Source organism: Pelodiscus sinensis, chromosome 2 (genome assembly GCF_049634645.1).
Source record: "Pelodiscus sinensis isolate JC-2024 chromosome 2, ASM4963464v1, whole genome shotgun sequence".
Lineage (NCBI taxonomy): Eukaryota > Metazoa > Chordata > Testudines > Trionychidae > Pelodiscus > Pelodiscus sinensis.
The window spans coordinates 97,770,611-97,794,122 of NC_134712.1; the positions used below are offsets into that span (position 1 = coordinate 97,770,611).

The window sequence follows — 23,512 nt, forward strand, 5'->3', positions numbered from 1 at the left end:
TACAAAGGATGAATTATAAATAAATAATACAAATATGAACACACAAAATTAGAAAGGCCAAGCACAAAACAAGATTAAATTATCTAGAAACATAAATTATAACATGGAAATGTTCTACAGATACATTGGAAGCAGGCTAGACCCATTACTCAAGGGGGAAGTAGGAATAGTAATAGAAAATGTGGAAATGGCAAAAGTGCTTAAATGACTTGTTTGTCTTCATCAAAAAGTTTAACAGCAATTGGATACGTAACCTAGTGTATGCCAGTCAGAGATTAAAATAGGGAAGGAAGAAGTTAAAAATAATAAAGACAATTTAGATGTTTACATTATCAGAGCCTGATGAAATGCATCCTAGAATACTCATGGAGCTGACAGAAAGGCTGCGTCTAGACTGGCAGCCAGCTGTGTACACTGGCCGCTTGATTTTGCGCAAAAGCACTGGCGTTCTACTGTCTGAAATCAGTGCTTCTTGCGCAAATGCTTTGACGTTCCCGTTCAGGCAAAAGCCCTTTTCCGGAAATGCTTTTGTGCAAAAGGGCCAGTTTAGACAGCTGAAAAAAGTGCTTTTGCAGAAAAGCGTCCATGCCAATCTAGACGCTCTTTTCCGCAAATGCTTTTAACGGAAAAACTTTTCCGTTAAAAGCATTTGTGGAAAATCATGCCAGTCTAGACTTAGCCAAGAGGTATCTGAGCCATTAGTGATTATCTTCAGAAAGTCATGGAAGATGTGTGAGATTTCAGAAGACTGGAAAAGGGCAAATATAGTGCCCACCTATAAAAGTGGGAATAAAGACAATCTGGGGAATTACAGACCAGTCATCTTAACTTCAGTACCTGGAAAGATAATAGAGCAAATAATTAAGCAATCAGTTTGGAGATGCCTAGAAGAAAATAAAGTGATAAGTAACAGGTAACAGCACTGATTTAGCAAGAATAAATCATGTCAAACCACACTAATAGCTTTTTTGACTCCTTAACAAGCCTTGTGGATAGGGGGAAGTGGTAGTTGTGGGTTTTTTACTTTAGTACGGCTTTTGATACTGTCTTGCATGACTTCATAAACTAGGGAAATACAACCTAGATGGAACTGCTTATAAGAAAGATGCATATCTGGTTGAAAAACCATTCCTAGAGAGTAGTAATTGGTGGTTCACAGTCAAGCTGGAAGGGCATATCATCTGGGGTCTCGCAAAAATCAGTTGTGGGTTTGGTTCAATATCTTCATCAGTGATTTAGATAATAGCATAGAGAGTACACATAAAAAGATTGTGCATGACACCAAGTGGGATGGATTACAGGTTCTTTGGAGTAGGATGTAAATATCTATTAAAAAAGATAGAATTGTAATAATTGAACTGGTTAACTGTGTGGCAGGGGTTCTGCAGCTGGGATTCAGCCAGCCTACCACGGGCAGGGGGCTCCTCTAGTCTAGCCCTCCATAGGAGGATGGAAGGAGGTGCTGCGCTGGCTGGCTGAGGTCCCACCATGCCACAAGTGGGTACTGCTCCGACCTGCCAAGATCCCGCTGCCCTGTGGGCAGAGGACTACTCTGGCTGCCTGGGGTCAGACAACATGGCAGGTGGGGGACTGCTCCTTCCCACCCAGCCCTCTGGTTACAAGGTAAGCATGCCTGTAAGGCTTACTGGATAACCAATTAACCTACTTTGGAGGAACGGATTAAAATTCAAGCTCTGAAGAAATGATCTGAAGTAAATAAGAATAAATTCAATATGGACAAATGTGAAATATTGCACTTTGGAAGGCACTATCAGTTGCACACATACAAAATGGGAAATGTTTGCCTGTTAAAGAGTACTGCAGAAAGGTCTTAGATTTACGGTGGCCCACACTGTAACTATGATTTGACAGTGTGACACTACTGTAAAAAAACCAAAAAAACATAATTGTGGGATGTATTAGCTGGAATGTTGTCGGCAAGACACGATGTAATTCTTCTGTTCTGCTCCATGTTGATTAGGCCTCAGTTGGGGGTATTGTGTCCAGTTCTGGACACCACATTTCAGGAAAGGTGTTGACCAATTGGAGACAGTCCAGTGAAGAGTGACAAAAAGAATTAAAAGTCTAGAAAACGTGACCTATAAAGGAAGGTTGAGAAAACTGGGTTTGTTTAGCCTGGAGAAGACAAGACTATAAGGGGACATAACAGTTTTAAGTATGTAAAAGGTGGTTGTTGCAAGAAGGGAGAAAAATTGTTCTTGCTAACCTCTGAGAATAGGACAGGAAGCAATAGGCTTAAATTGCATCAAAGGCAGTTTACGTTGGGCATTAGAAAAAACTTCCTGTCATGTTGATTGAGTATCACAATAAATTGCCTAGAGAGCTTCTGGAATCTCTGGGAGATTTTTAAGAGAAAGTTAGACAAAGAGTTGTCAGGCTTGATCCAGATAATACTTAGTGCTCCTTTAGTGCTGGGGATAGGACTAGAAGACTTCTCAAGATCTCTTCCAGCTCTGTGATTCTGTAAAGTCTCAGGAAGCTGGCAAATCTCCAGCATAGGCACTTGGCTTAAACGTGTAAGTGATGTTGCTTGTGCTGTGGTAGAAAGAGATTGGGAGTTTGAAGAGGGATTCATTTTAGTTATACTAAATGCAGTCCTAATATACGCAGGTCACATACCCATTTTGAAAGTCTTTTAGATGAAATAGGTATTCCCTAGTATTTATTACCACAAGTAATAATAATAAAAAAGAAGAGACTTAGGGTACGTCTAGACTACATGCCTCTGGCGACAGAGGCATGTAGATTAGACTACCTGGCATAGGAAAATGAAGCGGCGATTTAAATAATCGCCACTTCATTTAAATTTACATGGCTGCCGCGCTGAGCCGATCAGCTGTTTGTCGGCTCAGCGCGGTAGTCTGGACGTTCCGCGGTCGACATCAAAGGCATTTGTCGACCTCCCAGGTATGCCTCCTGGGATGAGGCTCCACAAGAGTGGGGCTAGAGTGCACTGAATAAATCTGTACGTGAAAGTGTGGAGTAGGTTTAAGTTTTGTATATAAATAATGTATGTGTTTAATGCATATCACCAGTAGGGATGTAATAGTGTAGTTGGTTAACCGATAAGCAAAATCTTATAGGTTAATGCTATAGACTACACGCATTTCCCTACCTCTCCCTTGCTAGTACATTTTTTTAGTAGGCTGGCCAGCAGCCCAGCCAAGTCCTGGCTCACACTGGGTCTGGGTCCTACCTCCACTGTGGCTATGCATTTAAAGTGTATTAGGAGCCAGGTGGGCAGGCAGCCTTGCTTAGTTCTGGCTTGTGCTGGGTCTGGGAGCTCAGCCCCCCCCCCCCCCCACACACACACCGACAGAGCCTGCTGCCACCCAGCACTGCTGCTTCAGTATCAGAGGCAGCAATGAGTGGTGACAGGCAGCTGATCCATGAGGGGAGCTGGTTTTTAAACTGGCTTCTCTCATGGACCAGCTCCTGCCTGGCACTTCACAGAGGTAGCAGTATGGAGTGGGAGGGAGCTCCTCGGGAGTGGGGCTAGGGCACACACTGACTGTTCAGTTAACCAATATTTAACATCCCGACTCACCAGTGCTTCGGCATCATTCTTATTTGGCAGAGCAAGTGCACAGAGATTAGGTCTCATATTTCTTCTTAAGATGGTTAGTTCTGAGCTCATTCTGATTTCTGGTTGGATTGTTTTCACAGCCAAGGTCTTACTGCTGAAATCCCTGTCGCATGACCTCTCTCAGCTGGAACCTTTTCTTAGGTTTGCAACTGTTGTGAATAGGGATGTGAATGGTTAACTGGCAAGCATCATCCTCATGCTTACCAGTTATGGTTAACTTGCAGGAGCTGGAGCAGCCCCCCTCCTGCCCAGGGCAAGGGTGCTCCAGCCTGGCTGCCCACCCCATTTAACTGGTGAACTGATTAAATAAGATTTTACATCCCTATTTGTGGAGACCCTGCAATCCAAACTAAATTATTTTAAAAAGTAATCAAGACACGTAGGGCTTCTTTGATTAAGACTAGAACCTTGAAGTGAATCAGTAACACACAAGGAGCCACTGATTGGACTGATGTGTTGCTCTTGCTGGTCCTTATGTCCCAAGAAATTCTGGTTTATCTGAATGCCCCCTTACCACTCCTTTTTATTTGTGTCTTTCCCCGTTCTTCCCCCCCCCCCAAAAGAGGGTGGGGGAGCATCCTAACCTGTCCAGACTTTCTTAACTGTTAGCTTAGTAAATGCTTCTTATGTGTCGTCAGGTGGTGGGGACAGAACAATGGGAGCTACCACTTCATCCTAAAGATGTTAAATAGCGACTAATAGACTAATCTAATAGTCAATGCATTTTGCATCGACAATTCAATTAGTCGATAGGGCTATTCTGCCTTTGAAGTGTAGCAAAGGTAAAAGTACTGCATGGAGCCTGGGATCAGCTGGGGACTCCAGCTGATCCTGGGCTCCACAAGGCTGCTGCTTTGAAATGCTGCAAGGAGCCTGACACCAGGCTCCCCGAGGCATTTCAAAGCGGCAGCACGGCACAGAGCCTAGGGGTCGGCTGGGGAGTCCCCCACTGACCCAGGGCTCCATGCGGTGCTGCTGCTTTGAAACGCCATGTGCAGCCCGGGGACACCCCAGCTGGCCCTGGACTGCATGCGGTATTTCAAAGCGGCAGTGCTGCGTGGAGCCCATGATCTAGCCCCAGGCTTCAAGCGGCACTGCCTCTTTGAATACCCTCTCCTCTTTTGCTTTTCTGATAGAGGCAGCAAGCGGGGGTAGGGGAAGGGAGCAACTTGTCAACTAGTCCTTCAGGGTATGTCTAGACTATATGTCTCTTTTGGCAGAGGCATGTAAAATAGGCTACCCAACATAGTCAATGAAGCGGGGATTTAAATATCCCTGGTTTTATTAGAATAAAAATGGCCACCGCGCTGTGCCGGATCAGTTGATTGTCAGCACAGCGCAGCAGTCAAGACGCGGATCGGTCAACAGGGGAAGCCTTTGTTGACCGTTCCTGTAAACCTCGTTTCAAGAGGCATAAGGGAGCGGTCGACAAAGGCTTTCCCTGTCGACCGATCTGCATCTTGACTGCTGCGCTGTGCTGACAATCAGCTGATCTGGCACAGCGCGGTGGCCATTTTTATTTTAATGAAGCTGGGGATATTTAAATCCCCCGCTTCATTGACTATGTCGGGCCAACAGAGGCATGTAGTCTACACATACCCTCACATCCCTCATCTTATGCTTTGTAACTAGTAAATGTTCCTCTTATTTCTTTTTCATCATTGACATATTTTGTTCTCTTTTGATAGGAGGAGAAATTGTATATTTACAAAAAACCACTCCTTAAAGTGTTCTTCAATAGTATAACATGAATCAATTTAGTTTTCAGAGGTTTTTTTTGTGAGCAAAGCTTCTAAGGCTCTTAAACCAGATTCTTTTTACAAACCTACAACTGAGTTTTCAATTTAATTTTTTAAAAACAAATGTGATAACATTTATTGTCATGTAAAGTCTCCCAAAATTTAAATTTCCATAAAAGCTGAGAGATCCATTTTAGATAAGTTGATAAAACAATTTTTAAGAACAGCTAGGTATAAAGCAAGATTCAATAATATTTACTCTTGGTAGGATTTGTGCCCCCCTCCCCACCCCCCAAAAAAAATTTCTCCACCCAGTGTTTTAAAATTATGCAAATTTTATTTCTCAAAATAACACTAGTTAATTATGCCAATTTTAATTGTTTGGGTAATTTATTTCAAAATATCAGTGGTCAGGTATGTCTGAAACATTACAAACACACACAAATATTCCCCCAGGAGTAGATTATTGAATTCCTATGACAACTCATTCCCTGTTTCTGTCCCCACATGCCTCTGAGCCTAGCTGCAGGGTCGCTTCAGTCAATGCACCCAAACCACCACCTCCTTCAGAGTTTAAGGATTCAAAGGGAGAAAACATCCTCATGCTTGGTCGCAGGGTTGTGTGAAGTTGTGTGTGTGCTGCCAGCCTCTTCCCTCAGGGTGTATGGGGAACAGCAGCTGCCAGGAACCCCTCAAGGTCCCTCTTCTTGCCCTGACGGTGTCTTTTATGTGTGAGCTGGATTCTGCCAGGTCCTGCTGCCCCTAATGGCAGCCAACAGCACTGCAGCTCATTTGTGAGGAGGAAAGGAAATTCTGTGCGCTCTACATTCCTGTCTGCAAAATGTTGTATTGTGCAGTCGTGCAGAATTCCCGCAAGAGTAAATATTCCAACCATTTCCTACACCAGGCTACACAAACCTCGATCTACATTGCAGAGGTTACATCACCTTCTGAGTTTTCACAGCAGGAAAGCAAAATGGAATCTTAATTGGGTTGACTTATAAAATTCTTACTTTTCTTTTGAATGTAAGTGCAAGTACACTCTGATTTATAGTTGATTGCATGTCTCTCAATCATTTTGAGCAATCAGTATTGGCTACTCAACTCTAACACGTGACTGGTGAAATGGAGAGAGACTCATTGACCAAGGATGGGGGAGAGAAAAGAAGCTTGAAATTAGAAAAAAAAAATCAGTAGTAGTGTAATCATGTCTGAAGTTTTTGTGTTTGGTTTTTGTTTTTGTTTTTGTTTTGTTTCTATTGATTTTTGTTTAGGGAGAGTGAAGTGTTTGTTGTATGACTATCTAGGTGCACATTTGAAAATGGCATCGTACATTCAGGAATACTAGCTACTGTCTTAAATGGTCACCCCAAATCTTTTTTTTTTTAAAGTAAACATGTTCACTATAACTATAGAGATTGGAAGGGAATTTTTTTCTTAAATTTACTTTGTACATTTGTCAGCTTTTTGCAAGTTTTTTGTTTTTTCCCCCTGTTTCTGTAGACCTTTCATACACCAGCAAGAAGGAAGAAAAAAAAAAAGCAATTTTAAGAATAAAGAGAAAAGTGTGGCCATAAATCTACAAATGGTAGGGACCTAAAAAGTTTGGAATGGTGCTGAATTTTTGGGTCATTTGAAGCAGGAACATATTCCTTCCTGTTCCTGAGATCTTGCAAATCTAGCATAGTCAGAATCCTGTGAAAGTTTCCACTAGTCTTTGCTGCATCTTAGTACACTTGTATTTTTTAAAAACCAATGATTTAAAAAATGAAAATATAATGTTGTACAAAAGTGTTTTATGCTTATTTTGCAGATGGTGTTCTGACACTGAATACAGAGAGCGGTAATTGTTCCCTCCAGGTACCAAACCTCCATAAGTGTGAAATCTGTTTGCTATCTTTTCCAAAAGTGACACAGTTCCAGCGCCACATGAGGGATCATGAACGAAATGATAAGGTATATATTTCAATAATTCTAGATAAAAATCTAAGGAACATTAACACATCAAAAGTTAAGTCCAGCATTGTAATAGGTGAGGCTGAAGGCAGACACATTTAGTTGTGTTCAGTAAAGGTACTGATTGCCAATTGTTAATTTGGTTAGACAAATCTCTTTTGCTTCCCGTAAGATATGAAAGAAACCTTGCATTGGATAGCATTTCAGTTATAAACTTATCCCCAGCTGAAGCAATTTTTGCTTAGGTATCCACACATAATCCATTGTCTCTGTGCAGTGTTTAGGTAGGCTGAAGAAACTGGTTAAAATATATCTTTTTATTCAAGATTTTAGATCGTAAATTGACTATGCTTTATCAGCATTAGAGAAATTTGTTTGTCTTATTTAATTGGTAAAATTAGTATCCAACTGATTTATTAGAATTATTTTACAGAGGGGAAATCTGTCTTTTTTCCCTTCATAGAATTTTATTAAATTAGGATGCTGCCTCCTTGCTCGCTATGCTTACCATCCTCCTGCTCTCTGGCCATTTTTGCGGCCAGAGAGCCTGATAATATCATTCTGTCACACATCAGGAAAAACATTTTTTTATATCTATATCTATATCTATATCTATATCTATATCTATATCTATATCTATACACACACACACACACACACACACACGGGGGGGGGGGGGATATGAACAACTCAAGATTTTTGAAATCTCAGTAAATCAACCCACTAGTGCTGAGAAAGCATTTGTACCATTAAATAAATTGATAGTGTCTTAACTTCAAATTCTGTACTTAAAAATAATCTACAGCTTAATTTGAAAATTCTTAATTGTTAATTTGAATGAAGAAAAATAGGAGCAATGTTTTTGAACAAAAGGCAAGGACAACCAATTTTGAGAATTAAGAATGATTGTGTACAAAATTGTGGAGTAGCATAGATAACTTTGGAATAGCAAGATGTAATTATCTTAAATGGTCTGCTTTTCTGGTTGGATTGGTGGTTGAGCCTCGAAGATAAGTTCAGGTTTTATGTACATTTTAGAGATTTAGTTTTTGTTTCTACACTCTTTTGCCAAACCTCCCGCCCTTCCAAAAAGCAAATGGAATTATGAAAAATTGGAGAGTCAGAATTTCTTTTGAGGATGAGAAGTCATGGGATAATGTGAAGAGAAAATAATGGGGAGGATACTTTTGTCATTATTGTAGATAGGTTATTGAATTGCCTGGTTGTTGTTTTTTTTTAAAATTATCCTGTGGATTTTTTATATTATAGTCGATGTCTGAAAGAGAATTATACTTAGTATATTTTGTCTTTGTCTTGTTTCACAAATAGCCTTACCGATGCGATCAGTGTCCGATGTCATTTAATGTTGAGTTCAACCTGACACTTCATAAATGTACTCACAATGGGGAAGATCCTACATGTTCTGTGTGCAACAAGAAATTCTCCAGAGTGGCTAGTCTCAAATCTCATATTATGCTACATGAGAAAGAAGAGGTAATTCTTAACCTCATTTTTAATTTGTGAAAGAAAGAATGTAATGTGAATGTTACACTCAAGGAATTGAGCATGTGCTTTTTGCACAGAAGGACGAGTAGATGAGGAAGAGGTATAAAACTGATAATGGAGAACACAAACAATTTAATAGTATTAGCTAAAAATGGACATACCTGATACACATCAACTGATTCAATTCTGATCTGCTGACATAGGTGAATCCTTGTATATTTGGTAAATAGGTTACTGAGAGTCAAGGGGAGTAACAAAAAATAAGTATTTACCTTTGAAAATTCATGATATCTGAAAGCAGGATCAAATTCATATTTTTTATTTGATGCTTTTCAGTCATTTTTGCTTGAAAGTAGGGCTGTCAAGCGATTAAAAAAATTAATCATGATTAATCGTGCAATTAATCGTGCTGTTAAACAATAATAAGACTTCAGCTGACCCAAGGCTCTGCGTTGCGCTGCCCACTGTGGCGTTTCAAAGGGGCAGCGCCGTGGGAGCTGGGATTAGCTGGAGTTCCCAGCTGACGCCAGGCTCTGTGCAGCGCTGCTCCTCTGAAGCCCTGCCACGGGGTTTCAAATGGGCAGCATGAGCAAAGCCCGGGATCAGCTGTGTGGTGCTGCTGCTTTGAAACACTGCTACGGGAGCCTGGGATCAGCTGGAGTCCCCAGTTGACCCCAGGCTCTGCTCAGAGCTGCCCCTTTGAAACACTGCCATTGCGTTTCAAAGGGGCAGCGCCGCACAGCTGATCCAGTGGCGTTTCAAAGGGGAACACCTGTGAAACACCTGTGATTAACGTGTGTTTTAAAAAAAATTAACATTTTAATTCTGCCTTGTATTAATCACAGGCGTTAATGTGTGTTAATTAAAAATCCTACTTGAAAGTATTTTGATGAGAATGTAATAGTATTTAAAGACTCATATCTATTTAATCTTCTATGCTGTTTTTATCATCTAGTTTCAGAAATGTCATATTGAAGAAACTTACATTTTCTTTAAGTTTGAAATTTCAGAAATGCTTGATCTTACCAGTGGAACTCAGTCCCTTAGCAGTGCTGAGTTTGGACAGCCTAGAATAGCAGTGCCCATTGGGTCTGCATATATCTCCCTTCGCAGATACCTTTTACCTAGAAATAGCCTTATAATGATCTACAGGCTCATTCTGTAAAATCTCCTAGAGGAGGATGGGTTCTGTCTCTTATGGCAGGGATGGAGAATGTTTGAGGGCCAGTGACCCACAGAGAAAATCAGTCGCAGGTCACACGCAGCCTTGCGGAGGGGTGTAGAGGCTTGGGGCTTCCCCTATGCCCTGAGGTGTGGCCAAGAAGTTTGGAGTATGGGAGCAGGCTCAAGGCAGGGGATCGAGGTGCAGGTGTGGGCTCTGGGAGGAGGCTGAAATGTGGGAGCGGGTTCTGACTTGGCATAAGGGAATTGGGGTACAAGTGAGGGTGCAGAGACTGGGAGGGAATTAGGGTGCTGAAAGGGGTTCTGACGTAAGGCAAGGAGTCTGGGCTTTGGGAGGGAGTTTGGCTGTGGGAGTGGGCTCAGGGCTTGAGCAAGGTGTTCGGGTGGGGCTGCAGGCTTTGGGAGTAAGTTTGTGTGTGGGAGGTTGTTCTGACCTTGGGTGGGGAGAAGGAGTTGGAGTGGAGGTGCAGAGTCTGGAAGGGAGTTAGGGTATGGAAGGAGGTTCTGACCTTGGGCAGGGTTTCAGGGTGGGGATGAGGTGTGTGGGCACCTCGGTGACTGTTGGTGGTGAAGTGGGGTTAATGTGGGTTCCCTCTCTGCTCTGGCCCCGTGCTGCTCCTTTAAGTTGCCATGATATGGCCAGGTGGCTCTGATCGGTGCACATTATGGATGTAAATGGTTGAGGCTTACTGGTTCAATTTAACCAGTAGGCACTGGAGCAGCTCCCCACCTGCCCCAGGCTGGGGGCTGCTCCAGCTCTGTGTGACTCACCATAGGCAAGAGCTGCTCTGGCTGGAGCAGCTCCCATCCATTGAGGGCCCAGCCCATCTGATTCCCTGGGAGCAGAACCTGCAGCTGTTGCTGGCTTCGCTGCATGCTCTGCGGTATAAAGCTTATATATAAACGTTTATAGCAATGTGTATATAAGCTATATATTGCAGAGCCAGCAGCTTGCGTAACTGCTAGGATTTTTAGCAATTTCCTGGTTACATTTTTAAATGACTTCTTACATCCCTAATGTGCACTGCTCGCACATACAAGCAACACCTCTGCAGCTCCCATTCGCCATGGTTCCTTTCCTCTTCCCCCTCCTCCCTTGTAGCATGAAGCAGCTCCAATCCCTTTCTTCCTGCATAGTGCTGAAAAGCTGCTCCTGGCCACCACCTGGTGTGAACTCTGGCAGAAATCTGGGGAGGGAGGATATGTGACCCCGCTTGCCCCATCCCCATGTGTTGCCTTGGGAAGATATACTGCCAGAAGAGGTAGGTCCATTCTGGGGGCCCATCCAGTCACAGAGGGCAGATAGTGCCCTCTGGGCAGGGAGTATTGGGTTGATCGGTCACCTCTATCCCTTCCACCCTCCTTTGTGAAAGAGGTGTATGGGAATGTGTGTGTTTCACATCTCCTCATGTGAACCCTAAAGCCTTAAAAATAAGATAAATAAAAATAATCAAGTTATGTGCTATTTCTTTATAACAGGGGCTTAGTAAACTTGATGTTAAATTGAATATTTGCACTGCATCGTTCTAATTAATTAATTGCCATTGAATTCTCTTAAATACAAGTAATTTTACTACATGTCCCATGTTCAGCATAGGGAAATATGGTTACCTGGCAGTTATATTATTAAAGCTTTGAAAAAAATTCCCCATGTTTTGGAAGGTATTTAAACCCGTACATTTCAAAGCATGAGCAATAGTTTTTCTGTGTTTCAAACAACACAGCAATTAAACATTTGTGGCTGGCCTGGGACTTAGGCTGCAAGGCTGAAAAAGCGTGATGTAGACGTTTGGGCATGGCTAGAACCTGACCTCGGGAGTATCTAACAAGATGGGAGGATTCCACAGTGCATGAGACCAAGTTAGGTGACCTGAACCAGACACTGATTTTTGTTTACTGTGTACATACCTTAAGTCTACATCTAGACTACATCCCTTTTTCGTAAAAGGGATGTAAATTAGACGTATCGCAATTGCTAATGAAGTGGGGATTTAAATCTCCCCCGCTTCATTAGCATAAAAATGACTGCTGCTTTTTTTTCCCGCACGGGGCTTTGTCAGCAAATGTGCCAGTCTAGACGCTGATCTTGCAGAAAATAAAGCCTTTTCCGAAAGATCCCTTATTTCATAGAAGGATAAGGGATCGTTCCGAAAAGGCTTTATTTTCCGCAAGATCAGCATCTAGACTGGCGCTTTTTTCCGACAAAGCTCTGTGTGGGGGGAAAAAGGTGGCAGCCATTTTTATGCTAATGAAGCGGGGAAGATTTAAATCCCCGCTTCATTAGCAATTGCGATACGTCTAATTTACATCCCTTTTACGAAAAAGGGATGTAGTCTAGACGTAGCCTAAGGGTTCTATGGGAAAAGCCCACTTAAGATAGGCTTTCCTATGATAGAGGGAGTCTTTCCATATTTCTGTGAGCTTTGCCTTAGGCCCCTAGGGGTTTGGGAAGAAGGTGGTAGAATGGTATGTAGCTTTATTCATTTCAGAACTAAGCAAAAGTTAGATCTGGGGTAGTGTCTGAAAAGGTTATAAAATCACTGTATGTTTATGGTAATAAATAAACTATTTCATGATTCAGAGAATCAAATTCTCTTGTTATCTTTTTCAGAATCTTATTTGTTCAGAATGTGGAGATGAGTTTACTTTGCAGAGCCAGCTGTCCATACATATGGAGGAACATCGTCAGGAATTGGCTGGAAGCAGGACCCATAGCTGCAAGTCCTGTAAAAAGGAATTTGAGACATCCTCACAGCTTAAGGAACATATGAAAACTCACTACAAAATAAGGTGTGAATCATTGGATCATTTATGCATAAATGTAATAGAGGATGTTTCTTGGCACCTGCAGGGTACAGGGAAGCCTGAAAAGGATTTACTTCTATTGGCACAGTCCTGTATTGCCATTGGTTGTCAGTTCCTGGTCCTGTTATAGTCTGTAGGTATTATCCAGAAGGAGCACCATTGTGAGGGTCCTCCATTTGCCTTCAAGACCTAGCACTGTAAATTCATGCACACCAGCTGTAAGTGTCTTACTGAGAAAGTGGTTGTGCCGAAAGACTTTATGCTGCTGAGTTAGCTTTTATTGATTTAACTTGAAGTTTTGCTTGAATGTGGGCATAAGTAATGAGTCCCTTGTTTAGGTATATATTATATGCTGGCTGCCTTTTTTAGTTGCCATTATTTCATCTTAAAGAATTGATATGCTTGGTACTTTTATGCATGATCTTACTTAGACTAGTTTCTTCAAAGATCGAGTGTCCTTCTCACACATTCACAGTTCTTATCTAAGTCATTTCAGACTTGCATAAAAATGAGACAGTTTATCTCCCTATATTTTTGTTGTAATAATGGCAACTAAAAAGGCAGACAGTCTCCATCACTGTTATTGGAGAAATAGATTCAAAATTATCAGTGACTGTTTGGAGGCAGCAAGGGTTAAAAATTAAAAAGTATTGGGGCAGCAGCCATTGATTAAATGTAGTTTAATTTGAGGATAAACATATTTTTATTTGTAGTTCTTTTGTGTCCATTTCTAGAGTATCCAACACTAGATCTTACAACCGAAACATTGACAGAAGTGGGTTTACTTATTCATGTCCGCACTGTGGAAAGACATTCCAAAAACCAAGCCAATTAACCCGACATGTTAGAATACATACAGGTAAGGGGAAGAGGGAGTTTTTTGGTATTCTGTTTTTTCTTTTCTAGAAAGACCATATAATTTGTGAGATGAGTAAATACTGTTTTCTTTTAGCTGGTTCTGGTAGGAGCATCAGTCTGTTTCATTAGTTATACACTAGTCTTAGACACTAGTTAGTTATATTCTAGACACTTATGTACTGGAGTTAGCCCACATCATATGTCATTTCCTTTGTATTAAGCCAAGGATATCTTTCTTTGGTGTTTTTTTTTTTATATTCATAGTGCTACAAATCTGGATTCTGCTGTTCAAGATGTTTTATAAAATTCATTTTTCCAGACAGGGAATGCCATTTCTTATACTTGTGGAAGCAATTTAAATATGCTATAAAATCTGAATTTGCTTGATAGATCATCTAAATTCTCTAAAGAAGTCCCAAGATGTATCCTACAGAAAGCAGGATGTAAATTTTGTGTCTGAAGCCCTGCATTCTCTTGATGTGTATAGTGAGGCAGACTAGAAAAACTACAGCAACTCTATTGATGCTTTAAAAAAAAAAGAGGAACATGAAAATGAATAATTGTACAGTAGTCTCATTTTTAGTTTTGTTAAGTCTACTTAAAGCCATCACCACACTTTCAGTTTTTGCTTTTGATTGAGGTATAATTGCATTATTGAAGTTGTCAGTGGTGAAGTGGGAGTTGTTGATGGAGGGCAGATGGGTGGATTGAGATTTTGCTATCTTAGAAGGAATGGGAAGCAACTTTAGGTTTGCAGGATAGGCACATAAGTTTGTGTCTGCTAAAATTATCAACAATGAAATACATAAATGTTTGCATTTACATTCTTATATTTAGGTTTCTGACTTAACACATTGAGATGAATTGGGCAGTTAAAGCACTTTAGCTATCCTTGCAGGCCATTTGCACAGTATACTATATTTCATGGTGTGACAGACCAAGCTGGGGCCGGGCACCGCTGAGGGCGTCCGCTCAGGGCAAATTGCTCAAACTCAGGGCTCCTTTCTGCCCCTGACTGGAGACCATTCCCAAATAGGCCACAAACCAGTCACACCGAGGGCTTAAGCTGCTAATCCAGCCAGCAAAAAGCCTCACAAGCAAAATCCCTCTGACACCCCAGCTCTCCGTGTGCCACAATCAGCCCAGGGCCTGCACAGAGATGAGGGGTTGTAGAACCCAATCTCACCTACCCCAAACGGGTATTTCTGGTCCCAAGAAACCAGCCACAGGTCCCAGTCAATTTACACTTTGGATCTTACCCACCAGAGCACGTTGGGCCTAATCTTTAGAATCTAAAATCTAAAGGTTTATTAATAAAAGAAAGAAAAGCATGAGAGTAATGTTGTTAAGAAGAATACATTACATGCATTGAATCACCAAATTCTCGATGCAGGCTCTCAGCAGAGATGTTTCAAAGTGCTATCTTAAAAGTCTCTGGTGTATATCCTAAGTCAGGATGGGCCAACGATTCTTCCTGGCTCGCTGTTCCTTGCCAGGCTGCATCTGGAATCCGTAGCAGAATTGAAGGCAAGATGGAGTCTGCCTCATGGCATTTTATGTCCATCCCTGATATTGTCCAAGCTGGAGCAGGTCACATGGCCCAGTGACCTATCCCTGTGTCCCATGTCAGCAGTCATGATATTGGCTGGTTTGCAGGTCCCAAACACGTTCCTCAGATGTGTATTGGCCTCTGAGAGCCCTGTCCCTGGAGCCTTGCTAATTAGCATAGTCACTGACTGAACATTCCTTGCCCATTGATCTGTCTCAGACAGAGACTCTTCCAGCATAAGCAGAAAGTACATATTTATAACTCTACATACAGATATCACATAAGTACATGAATAGCATACATAAAATCAGTAGAACATAAGCTTTCGTTTGACACCTTATATGGCCCCCTTTGTACAGATATGAGGCAACTACCCACCCCCCTTTTGGGCGCAGCAGTGATCTGTCTGAGCCCCTGAAAATCCAGAAAATCTACTCAACTTTGGAAGCCCCGGGGTCCACAATGATATTCGCAAAATATGCTGAGAGCCGCTACTTAAGTGTGGTTGTATTTCCATGCAAATATATGCAGATTGCTTCTTTCACACTGGCGGGCATGAATACAAACATTAAGAAAAGACTACACAACACACAGTCCCCATTTAAGTCAGTTCAGCTGATACTAATAAAACTCAATATTTACCCAATTTCCACCCATATGACAGCACTTTTAATGGGCAATGACCATCCAGGAATTTAACTACTAAAACATATATCAACAGAAGACCATTATAGTGACTACTTTTTTGTTTTGGCTCTCACCCACAGGCCCCATGTAAACCCAAACTGCACCTTGGGCCACAAACAAATGAGGTGTGGGCTGTGTGTTGTTGCCCTGCTCTCTCTCTCTCTCTCTCTATCTATTTTCAGCGATTTTTATGGTGAAGGCCCATAGTTTTCAGTTTAATCTGATTTGTACCAGAAAAGATCCTAGGTTTTACAGAAAAGTGTTATTTTTTTCTGTTTTTTTTTTCATCCTACTTTTAAATACATTCAAATACATAAAAATTTTATTAGGAAAATACAATATAAAAGATATATGTAGTATAACAATGCATTAATTTCTGTGTATGTGCAAACCTGCTATGTATTATTATGGAAGATGCGCACAATAAACAAACAGGCATATGTGCAAGCTCTGAAGTGTGTGAACATCTGAATCACTGATGAATCTCATACCCGTCACATACGTATTTCAAACTACATTAAATTCCATTCACTAGAGCATTCATCTTCTGAATACTTTTTCCCTCTGTCCTTTGATTCACCAAAATCCAATATTTCTTCTTTGAGGGGTGTCCCTGTGCGTGCTCCAGCTTAGGTGTTTTGGCTCTGCTGTGCCTCCAGTTGGAGAATCAAGTCAGCAGTGCCCTCGAGGGGCTGTGTATGTGGGGCAGCCGGCACGGACCATTTGGTGTGGCTTACTGTGGGTGTGCAGCCAGCCGATCCCTCTGTTTCTTCTCTGCTGCCGTTAGCTTTAGTTGGAGCCTGCAGTCGCCATAGATATTTTGTAGAATTTATTAGCTTAGCAAAATTGTTAATTATTTCTGCTTATTCATAGTTACAGTTAGGTAATAGATTGTTCTTTAAAAAAAGTTCTTGTTGCGTTAGAATTAGAAATTAGGAACTGTTTGTCTGTTGTCTGCTCTACAGACATGCCTGGGTCACCAGGTTTGAAAAGGTATATGACGTGTAAAATGTTGATACCTATTTTTGACAGCCGCTTTCAGTCTGTGTCTGTCTTGGTGAGGGATGCTTTATTGATAAGTGTCCTCACTGTAAGAAGCTCACTGCCAGGACCAGAAAGGCCAGAGAGCTCCAGCTCAAACTGCTATAAATAAAGTTCGTGCAGCTGGTGTCTGACCCTGAGCACACGTCACTGCCCAGACCGTCTTCTCCCATGGTGAGCTCTGAAAGAGCAGCTCCTTCAGGAGTAAGCTCTATGGACTCTGCTTCTGCACAGACCTCTGAAAAGCACTCCTACTCAATATCTCTGGGTGCTTCTCCTGAGAGGAAGCACTCCCACACAAAAAAGTTGACCCCAGTACCAGCGGCACGTAAGGCACCAGACTATGAGGCACTGGATATGCTCGGCACCAAGATGGCCTGGAGAGCAAAAGACCCAGCAAGATTTAGTTCTAAGGCTTTGGCACTGTCTAATTCCAAGTCTGCTCTGTCGGCTCCGACAGACATTTTCTGCACTGAAGAAACCATGTGCAGCTTCAGCACTGAAAACTTCTATGCTGCCATCTACTGCACTGTTGGTGCAGGCTAAACAATTGGCACCATCGGCGCAGAGTAAGCAGCCAGTATTGCCAGAGCAGAACAAGCAATCGGCACCATTAGCACAGGCTTTGCCAGAGTCCCCTCCGGCACTGATCTCAATACAGAATAACCCGGCACCAAAGCAATTCACAACAGCTGCAGACTTAATGGGAACCTTGGTGCCTGGAACACCATTCTTTGGCACCAACGGTACACTGAATACATCCTGCTTCAGCCTCTCAATTACATCAGTGGGATTGGTTGCCCCACTATCATTATCCAGTGATGACGAAGACTCCCTGAGTATTCACACTCCAAGGATCTCCTCACCGAAACCAATGCAACAGCCATCCCAGTGGCAATTCGCACAGTGGCTGCCTCCACTAGTGCTGTTGCCAAAAATCTGGCCATACTGGGACCCATCGGGTAGGTACAGGGTGCAACAAGCTTTAGCTCCACCACAAGGAATTCCTGCCCCATCAGCTACCTTTTTGAGGGCTGAAGAAGAGGACGATCTAGAGATTATAGAGGAGGAATCAGTGCCTGAATCTCCACCACTGGCACATATATCATCTCCTCACTGGACAGCATGATCATACCACTACCCCTCACAGCAGGTGATGACTTTTAAGTCTTTTTAGAAGCTGTGTAAAAAAGTGGTGGACTCCCTAGATATCACTCCAGTAAATTTACCAGAGATGCAGCATAGATTATCAGACATCCTTCATGCCTCTCCCACAGCCAAGCTAGCCTTACCCATGAATCCTGTAGTTCATGGACTGAACAAAAGCAATGTGGCATACTCCAGCCACTGCCCCATCAATCTGTAAAAGTTCAGGCAAGAAATATTATGTGGCACCCCAAGAAGCACATTTCCTTTCTTGAACTGTATCCTGATCTCCTTAGTTGTGGAGTCCGTGAGCCATAAGGTCAGGTAACAAGCAGGTCATACCACCCCAGATGACAGAGACTGGAAAAAGCTGAACCTATCTGATAGAAAGACTTACTCCTCAGCTACCCTTGAACTAAGGCTCACCAACTATCCAGCCCTATTGGCTAAATACACGCATAACATTTTTTAACATAGTACAGCTCAAAGCCAACATCAGTAAAGAGGTGCTTATCTATTGCACTGCCCTTCAGGCTGCTCTTGATTCAGCTGACACCGCTGCCCAATTCATCTCCACACTGGTTGTCAAGCTAAGGACATCATGGCTGCAGCAGTGTTGCTTCCCCAAGGAGGTTCAAACCACCATGGAGGACTACGAATGTTAAGGGCTAGTTGACTATCTGATAAGCAAATGCTTATCGGATAGTCAGTCAACTAGTTGATTCTTCCTCCTTGCTGCCTTTATCAGATAGAGGCAGCAAAGGGGGGCGGAGGGGAGGAAGAGGTACTTGAAAGTGGTAGTGCCGCACAGCTGAGCCTGGGATCAGCTGTGTGGCACTGCGTGCGTGGAGCCCGCCATCAGCTGAGGACTCCCCAGCTGATTCCGGACTCCAGCGTGGCATTTTGGCGAACTGGCCCTGGGTTCTGGGGAAATGCTGCTAGGAACCCACAGTCAGCTGGGGAGTCCCCAGCTGATCCTGGGTTCTGCTGGGGAGTCCCCCACTAACCCCGGGCTCCACGCAGTGCTGCTGATTTGAAATGCACAAGAGCCCCCCCGGGACTTCCTGCTGGCCCCGGGCTGCACGTGGAGTTCTGCATTCCTCCTTTGAAATGTACAAGAGCCCCAGTGGAGGAATGTAGAATGAGGAATGTGGAAGTGCCTATCGACTCGTCAAGTAAACCACTAGTTAACATCCTTATGGGGGATCAGCCTTTTGAAGGATCGAAGTTGTTTGCAGAATCCATCAGTGCTGCTCTCCATACCCAAGAGTAGAGGTGAGGATCCTTATTTGCAGGGCTCGCCGAACCGCGGCAAGCCCCGCTCGCCAGCCGCGCTGTCTGACGATCTGCGCATGCAGATCTGCGATCGCCAGAACCCGGCTCTTCCTGGTTGCAATCTACTCGCCACGGGTGAGTAGATTGCATTATTTGTCGAGCCCTGCTTATTTGGGTTGGGGGGTTGCTGACCTACAGAATAATCAGTTGGGGGCTGCACACAAGTGAGAAGCAAAAAAACCCAACCAACCAACCAAACAGAAACCTCACTAACATGACCCCTGACTGAAAAGCAGAAAGACACTCTCTACATTTCCCTTGCACAACAGAGCCTAAAGGGGCCTGGGCTAGTAGATTTTGTGTGCTCCAGCCCCATGGGGAGATGGCAGGAGGGCTGGAGTGCCAACATGGGCTCCCCAGTGCTTGGGGGGAGTTCAGGGCCAGATCCAGGCAAGCACATCCCCACCCCTGCCCTAAAGGACTCTTGATATACCCTGATAACCGTGCGTATTGACATGTCTGTAACAAAGAGAAAGCAGGGGAGGTCCTTCAACCAGAGATACAGGCCTACTCCTTTCTCACAGCCTCAGTGGCACAATGAAGACGTAAGCAGCGTCAAAAGAGATGTAGACAGCCAACTGATCACTTGGCAACATCCCAGCCCTCAACATCACTCCAGAACTTTCAAGGGCAGGACAGTCCCGAACTCTTTAAGGCTGAATCCAAGTTTCGCCACATTGTTTGGGAACAGACTAGCATCCTTTTACCAAGCGTGGAACAACATCATCACTGGCAGATGGGTGTTGGAAATAGTGTGGAATGGTTGCTGCATCCCTTTTTCAGTTACCTCTCCTGCCTGTTCCCACCTGTCCCTCTTCAGAGACCCATCTCACAAGACCATTCTCATACAAGAACTAAACCATCTCCTGCAACTTAGAGCAATAGAACATGTACTTGAACAACACAGAGGGAAAGGGTTCTATTCCAGTTATTTTCTTACGATAAAGAAAACCAGGGGATGGAGGCATATCCTTGATTCATGAAACCTCAACCAGTTCATTTGTACAGTTTCAAGATGGTAACCTTGCCACTATAATCCCTGCCTTGGAGAAGGGAGATTGGCTGTCTATCCTCGACCTACAGGATGCATATTTTCATATTATTATATGCTCTGCACACAGATGTTTCCTCTGCTTTGTGATACACAATTATCATTTCCAGTACACAGTACTTTTGGACTTTCAACTGCTCTGTGAGTCTTCTCCAAAGTCCTAGTGGTAGTCCCAGCACATCTCTGTGAAATGGGAATTGTCATCTTCCCATATCTGGATGATTGCCTCTTAAAAGGACCCTCTTTTCTTGACATGGAACAAGTGGTGACCATCACCAGAACCCTGTTCAACAAGCTGGGCCTACAACTGAACTTTTGAACATGCACATTAACACTCATGCAGCACTATAGCATCACTCCCATTGCACAGAGCTGCAGCCATCATGGACCTGATTTCCCTAGTACAACACAGTCCACATGTTACAGCAAGGTTTTGTCTCCTACTACTGGGCCATACTGTCATAGTCCCACATGCATGTTCCAAATGAGGCCTATACAGGTGTGGCTATGCACAGTCTACAGACCACACTTCCACCACATAAACAAATGCTTCTCTGTGCACCCCAAGATAAAGGAATCTCTTTCTTGAGGGTGGATTGGGATAACTCCTGCAGAGGGGTACCCTTTCATCCTAAGCCCTGGCTGTGATGATCACCACAGATACTCTCTAATAGTATGGGGATCTCATATTGGCTGCCACATTGTTCAAGAACAGTGGTCTCGAGTAGTCCAAGCTACATATCAATTTACTGGAGTTCAGAGTGGTCTGCAAAGCATGCCAATGTTTTCTACATTTCATATAAAGTAAGGTAGTAAAAATAGTTTCAGACAATCTGACAACAATGTTTTACATAAAACACCAGGCCGGAACTTGATCTTACCTAGAATATATCCAACTATGTCTAGAAGATATCCAACTATGGGGATGGTGCATCCCATGCCACTTCAGTCTCAAGGCATCCTCTCTTCCTGGCAAAGATAACATATTGGCAGATAACCTCAGCAGACTATTTACTTTGAATTCAAATGATGGGGGTACCCTGCCATAATCCTGTTTGCAAACCGTTCCAGTGCCAAATGCTTGAGGTATTGTTCCAGGGCAGGCCTTAGCTCCCAGTCCCTGTGTGACGCTTTCCCAATAAAATGTGATGCACCCCTACTACATGCATTCATGCCACTGCCTTTACTTCAATGGGTAATTCTCAAGATAAAGGAAGATAGAGCTAGGGTTATCCTAATAGCACCAATTGGCCCAGGCAAACCGGATTCCCTTACCTGCTCCAGATAGTTACTGGGGGATAGTTAACACGCCCTTGGTGCTTCCCTCCAGTTTCCTGTCTCCTCACTCAGAACAATGGAGATCTTCATCACCCCCAATGTTCATTCATGCTTAATGCCACTAAAACCAACATGCTCAGCACATGTACAGGAAATCCTCCTAAGTTCTCGGAGTCCATGTACAAGAAAAACATACTTACACAAGTGGCACAGACGGCCCCACCAGGACACTCCTCAAAGAAGAAAAGGCTACTCACCTCGTACAGTAACTGATGTTCTTTGAGATGGTTGTCCCTGTGGGTGCCTCCCCTCAGCTTCAGAACTTTTTGTTCTGTGTAGAGAAGGAACTGAGGGATTGGTTTTGGCTGAACACGTGCAATAGCCATGCAAACTGTGCATGCCGGCTGCCCCACATGCACACTTTACCAAAGGCACTGCTATCTTAATTCTCTGACTAGAGGTGCAGTTGTGCCAAAACACTTAATGTTGAGCACCCACAGGGACAGCGAACTTGAAGAACTTTAGTTACAGCACAAGGTGGGTAATCCTTTCTTACCCAGGAAGATTAATAGCTTTTGGCACCAATTTTCAGCTGTTTTTGTAGTAGTAATAAACACAAAATCCTGGGGAAAATTAAATAAACTATTAAAATGAAGGACCCTATTTATGACAAACAGATCTAGAAATATATATATATTTCAACATGCTTCTGCAATGCACTACCCTCTAAATGCAATCATTAACAGAAATTGCAGAGGTTAACTTTTACGTGCATGTACATATTTTATTCCTGGTGAAAAGACACCGCAGGAATAAATAAACTCTTTTCTAGTTTCAAGTATAACCAAAGTGAAACTATTGTTAATTTTCACAACAAATTCTCTCTTTACCCTTACTAATCTCTTTAAGGTAATGTCACAGCCATAGTACATGTGGACAGCTTAGTTCACTGACATGGGGAATATGTGAATTATCTGCCAAATTTACTGGATTTGTGGTACCAGTTCACTTTTAACAGGAATATAACTGTTTTAGGCTATGTTGAAGATATAGAAAAGAAACACAAGAGGTCACTCTTGCAACTGATTTTGAAAGTATTCTCTCAATTCATTGCTGTACTTCCAAAGGCTAATTGAAACTTTTTGTTTTCCTGCTGAGTTCATTTTGTCTTGAATTTATTGTTCTAGATACCTATAATAGTCTAACATAAATTTAAGAAACAAGATCATACTTCGTGGAAGGAAGCATAACCCTTAAATCCTTTGACCTTTTAGAAATTTGCTGTTCCCTACAAAGAATAAAAAGTGTATGTGTGTTGCTTGGAGGTGTTGGGGAGGGGAGGATAAGAAGAAAAGATATGATCTTAGTGGAAAGACAGCACAAGAAATGTCTTAGTCACTAAGTTCTAATCTGTTAAAGCATATTAGGAAAAACTTCCTAACTGTCAGGGTGGTTAAACACTGGAATAAATTGCCCAAGGAGTAAGGATGTAATAGTGTAGTTGATTAACCAATATGCAAAAACTTATTGGTTAATGCTATAGACTACACTCATTTCTCCCCCCCCCCCCCCCGCCCACCTTGCCAGTACTTTTTTTAGCATGTTGGCCAGCAGCCTGGCTCAGTCTTGGCTCACCCCGGGTTGGGGACCTACTTCTACTCCAGCTCTTCATTTAAAGTGTGTTAGGAGCCAGGCAGGTAGGCAGCCCGGCTCATGCTGGGTTCAGGAGCTCAGATACCTCCCCACCCCCTCAGACAGGGGCTGCTGCTACC

At 42.9% G+C, this 23,512-nt stretch overlaps 1 protein-coding gene across 11 annotated transcripts in view; it reads left to right on the forward strand.

Moving 5' to 3' along the window:
- ZNF236 (zinc finger protein 236) overlaps positions 1-23,512 on the forward strand; it is a 219,789-nt gene that overhangs the window by 13,025 nt on the left and 183,252 nt on the right. For all 11 annotated transcript variants that reach the window (XM_075921084.1, XM_075921082.1, XM_075921086.1 and 8 more), the window contains exons 2-5: positions 7,160-7,302; positions 8,632-8,796; positions 12,602-12,780; positions 13,530-13,654. In XM_075921084.1, coding sequence (XP_075777199.1) covers positions 7,276-7,302; positions 8,632-8,796; positions 12,602-12,780; positions 13,530-13,654 — 496 coding nt within the window. In that variant the 5' untranslated portion in view covers positions 7,160-7,275. The remainder of the gene's footprint in view (positions 1-7,159; positions 7,303-8,631; positions 8,797-12,601; positions 12,781-13,529; positions 13,655-23,512) is intronic.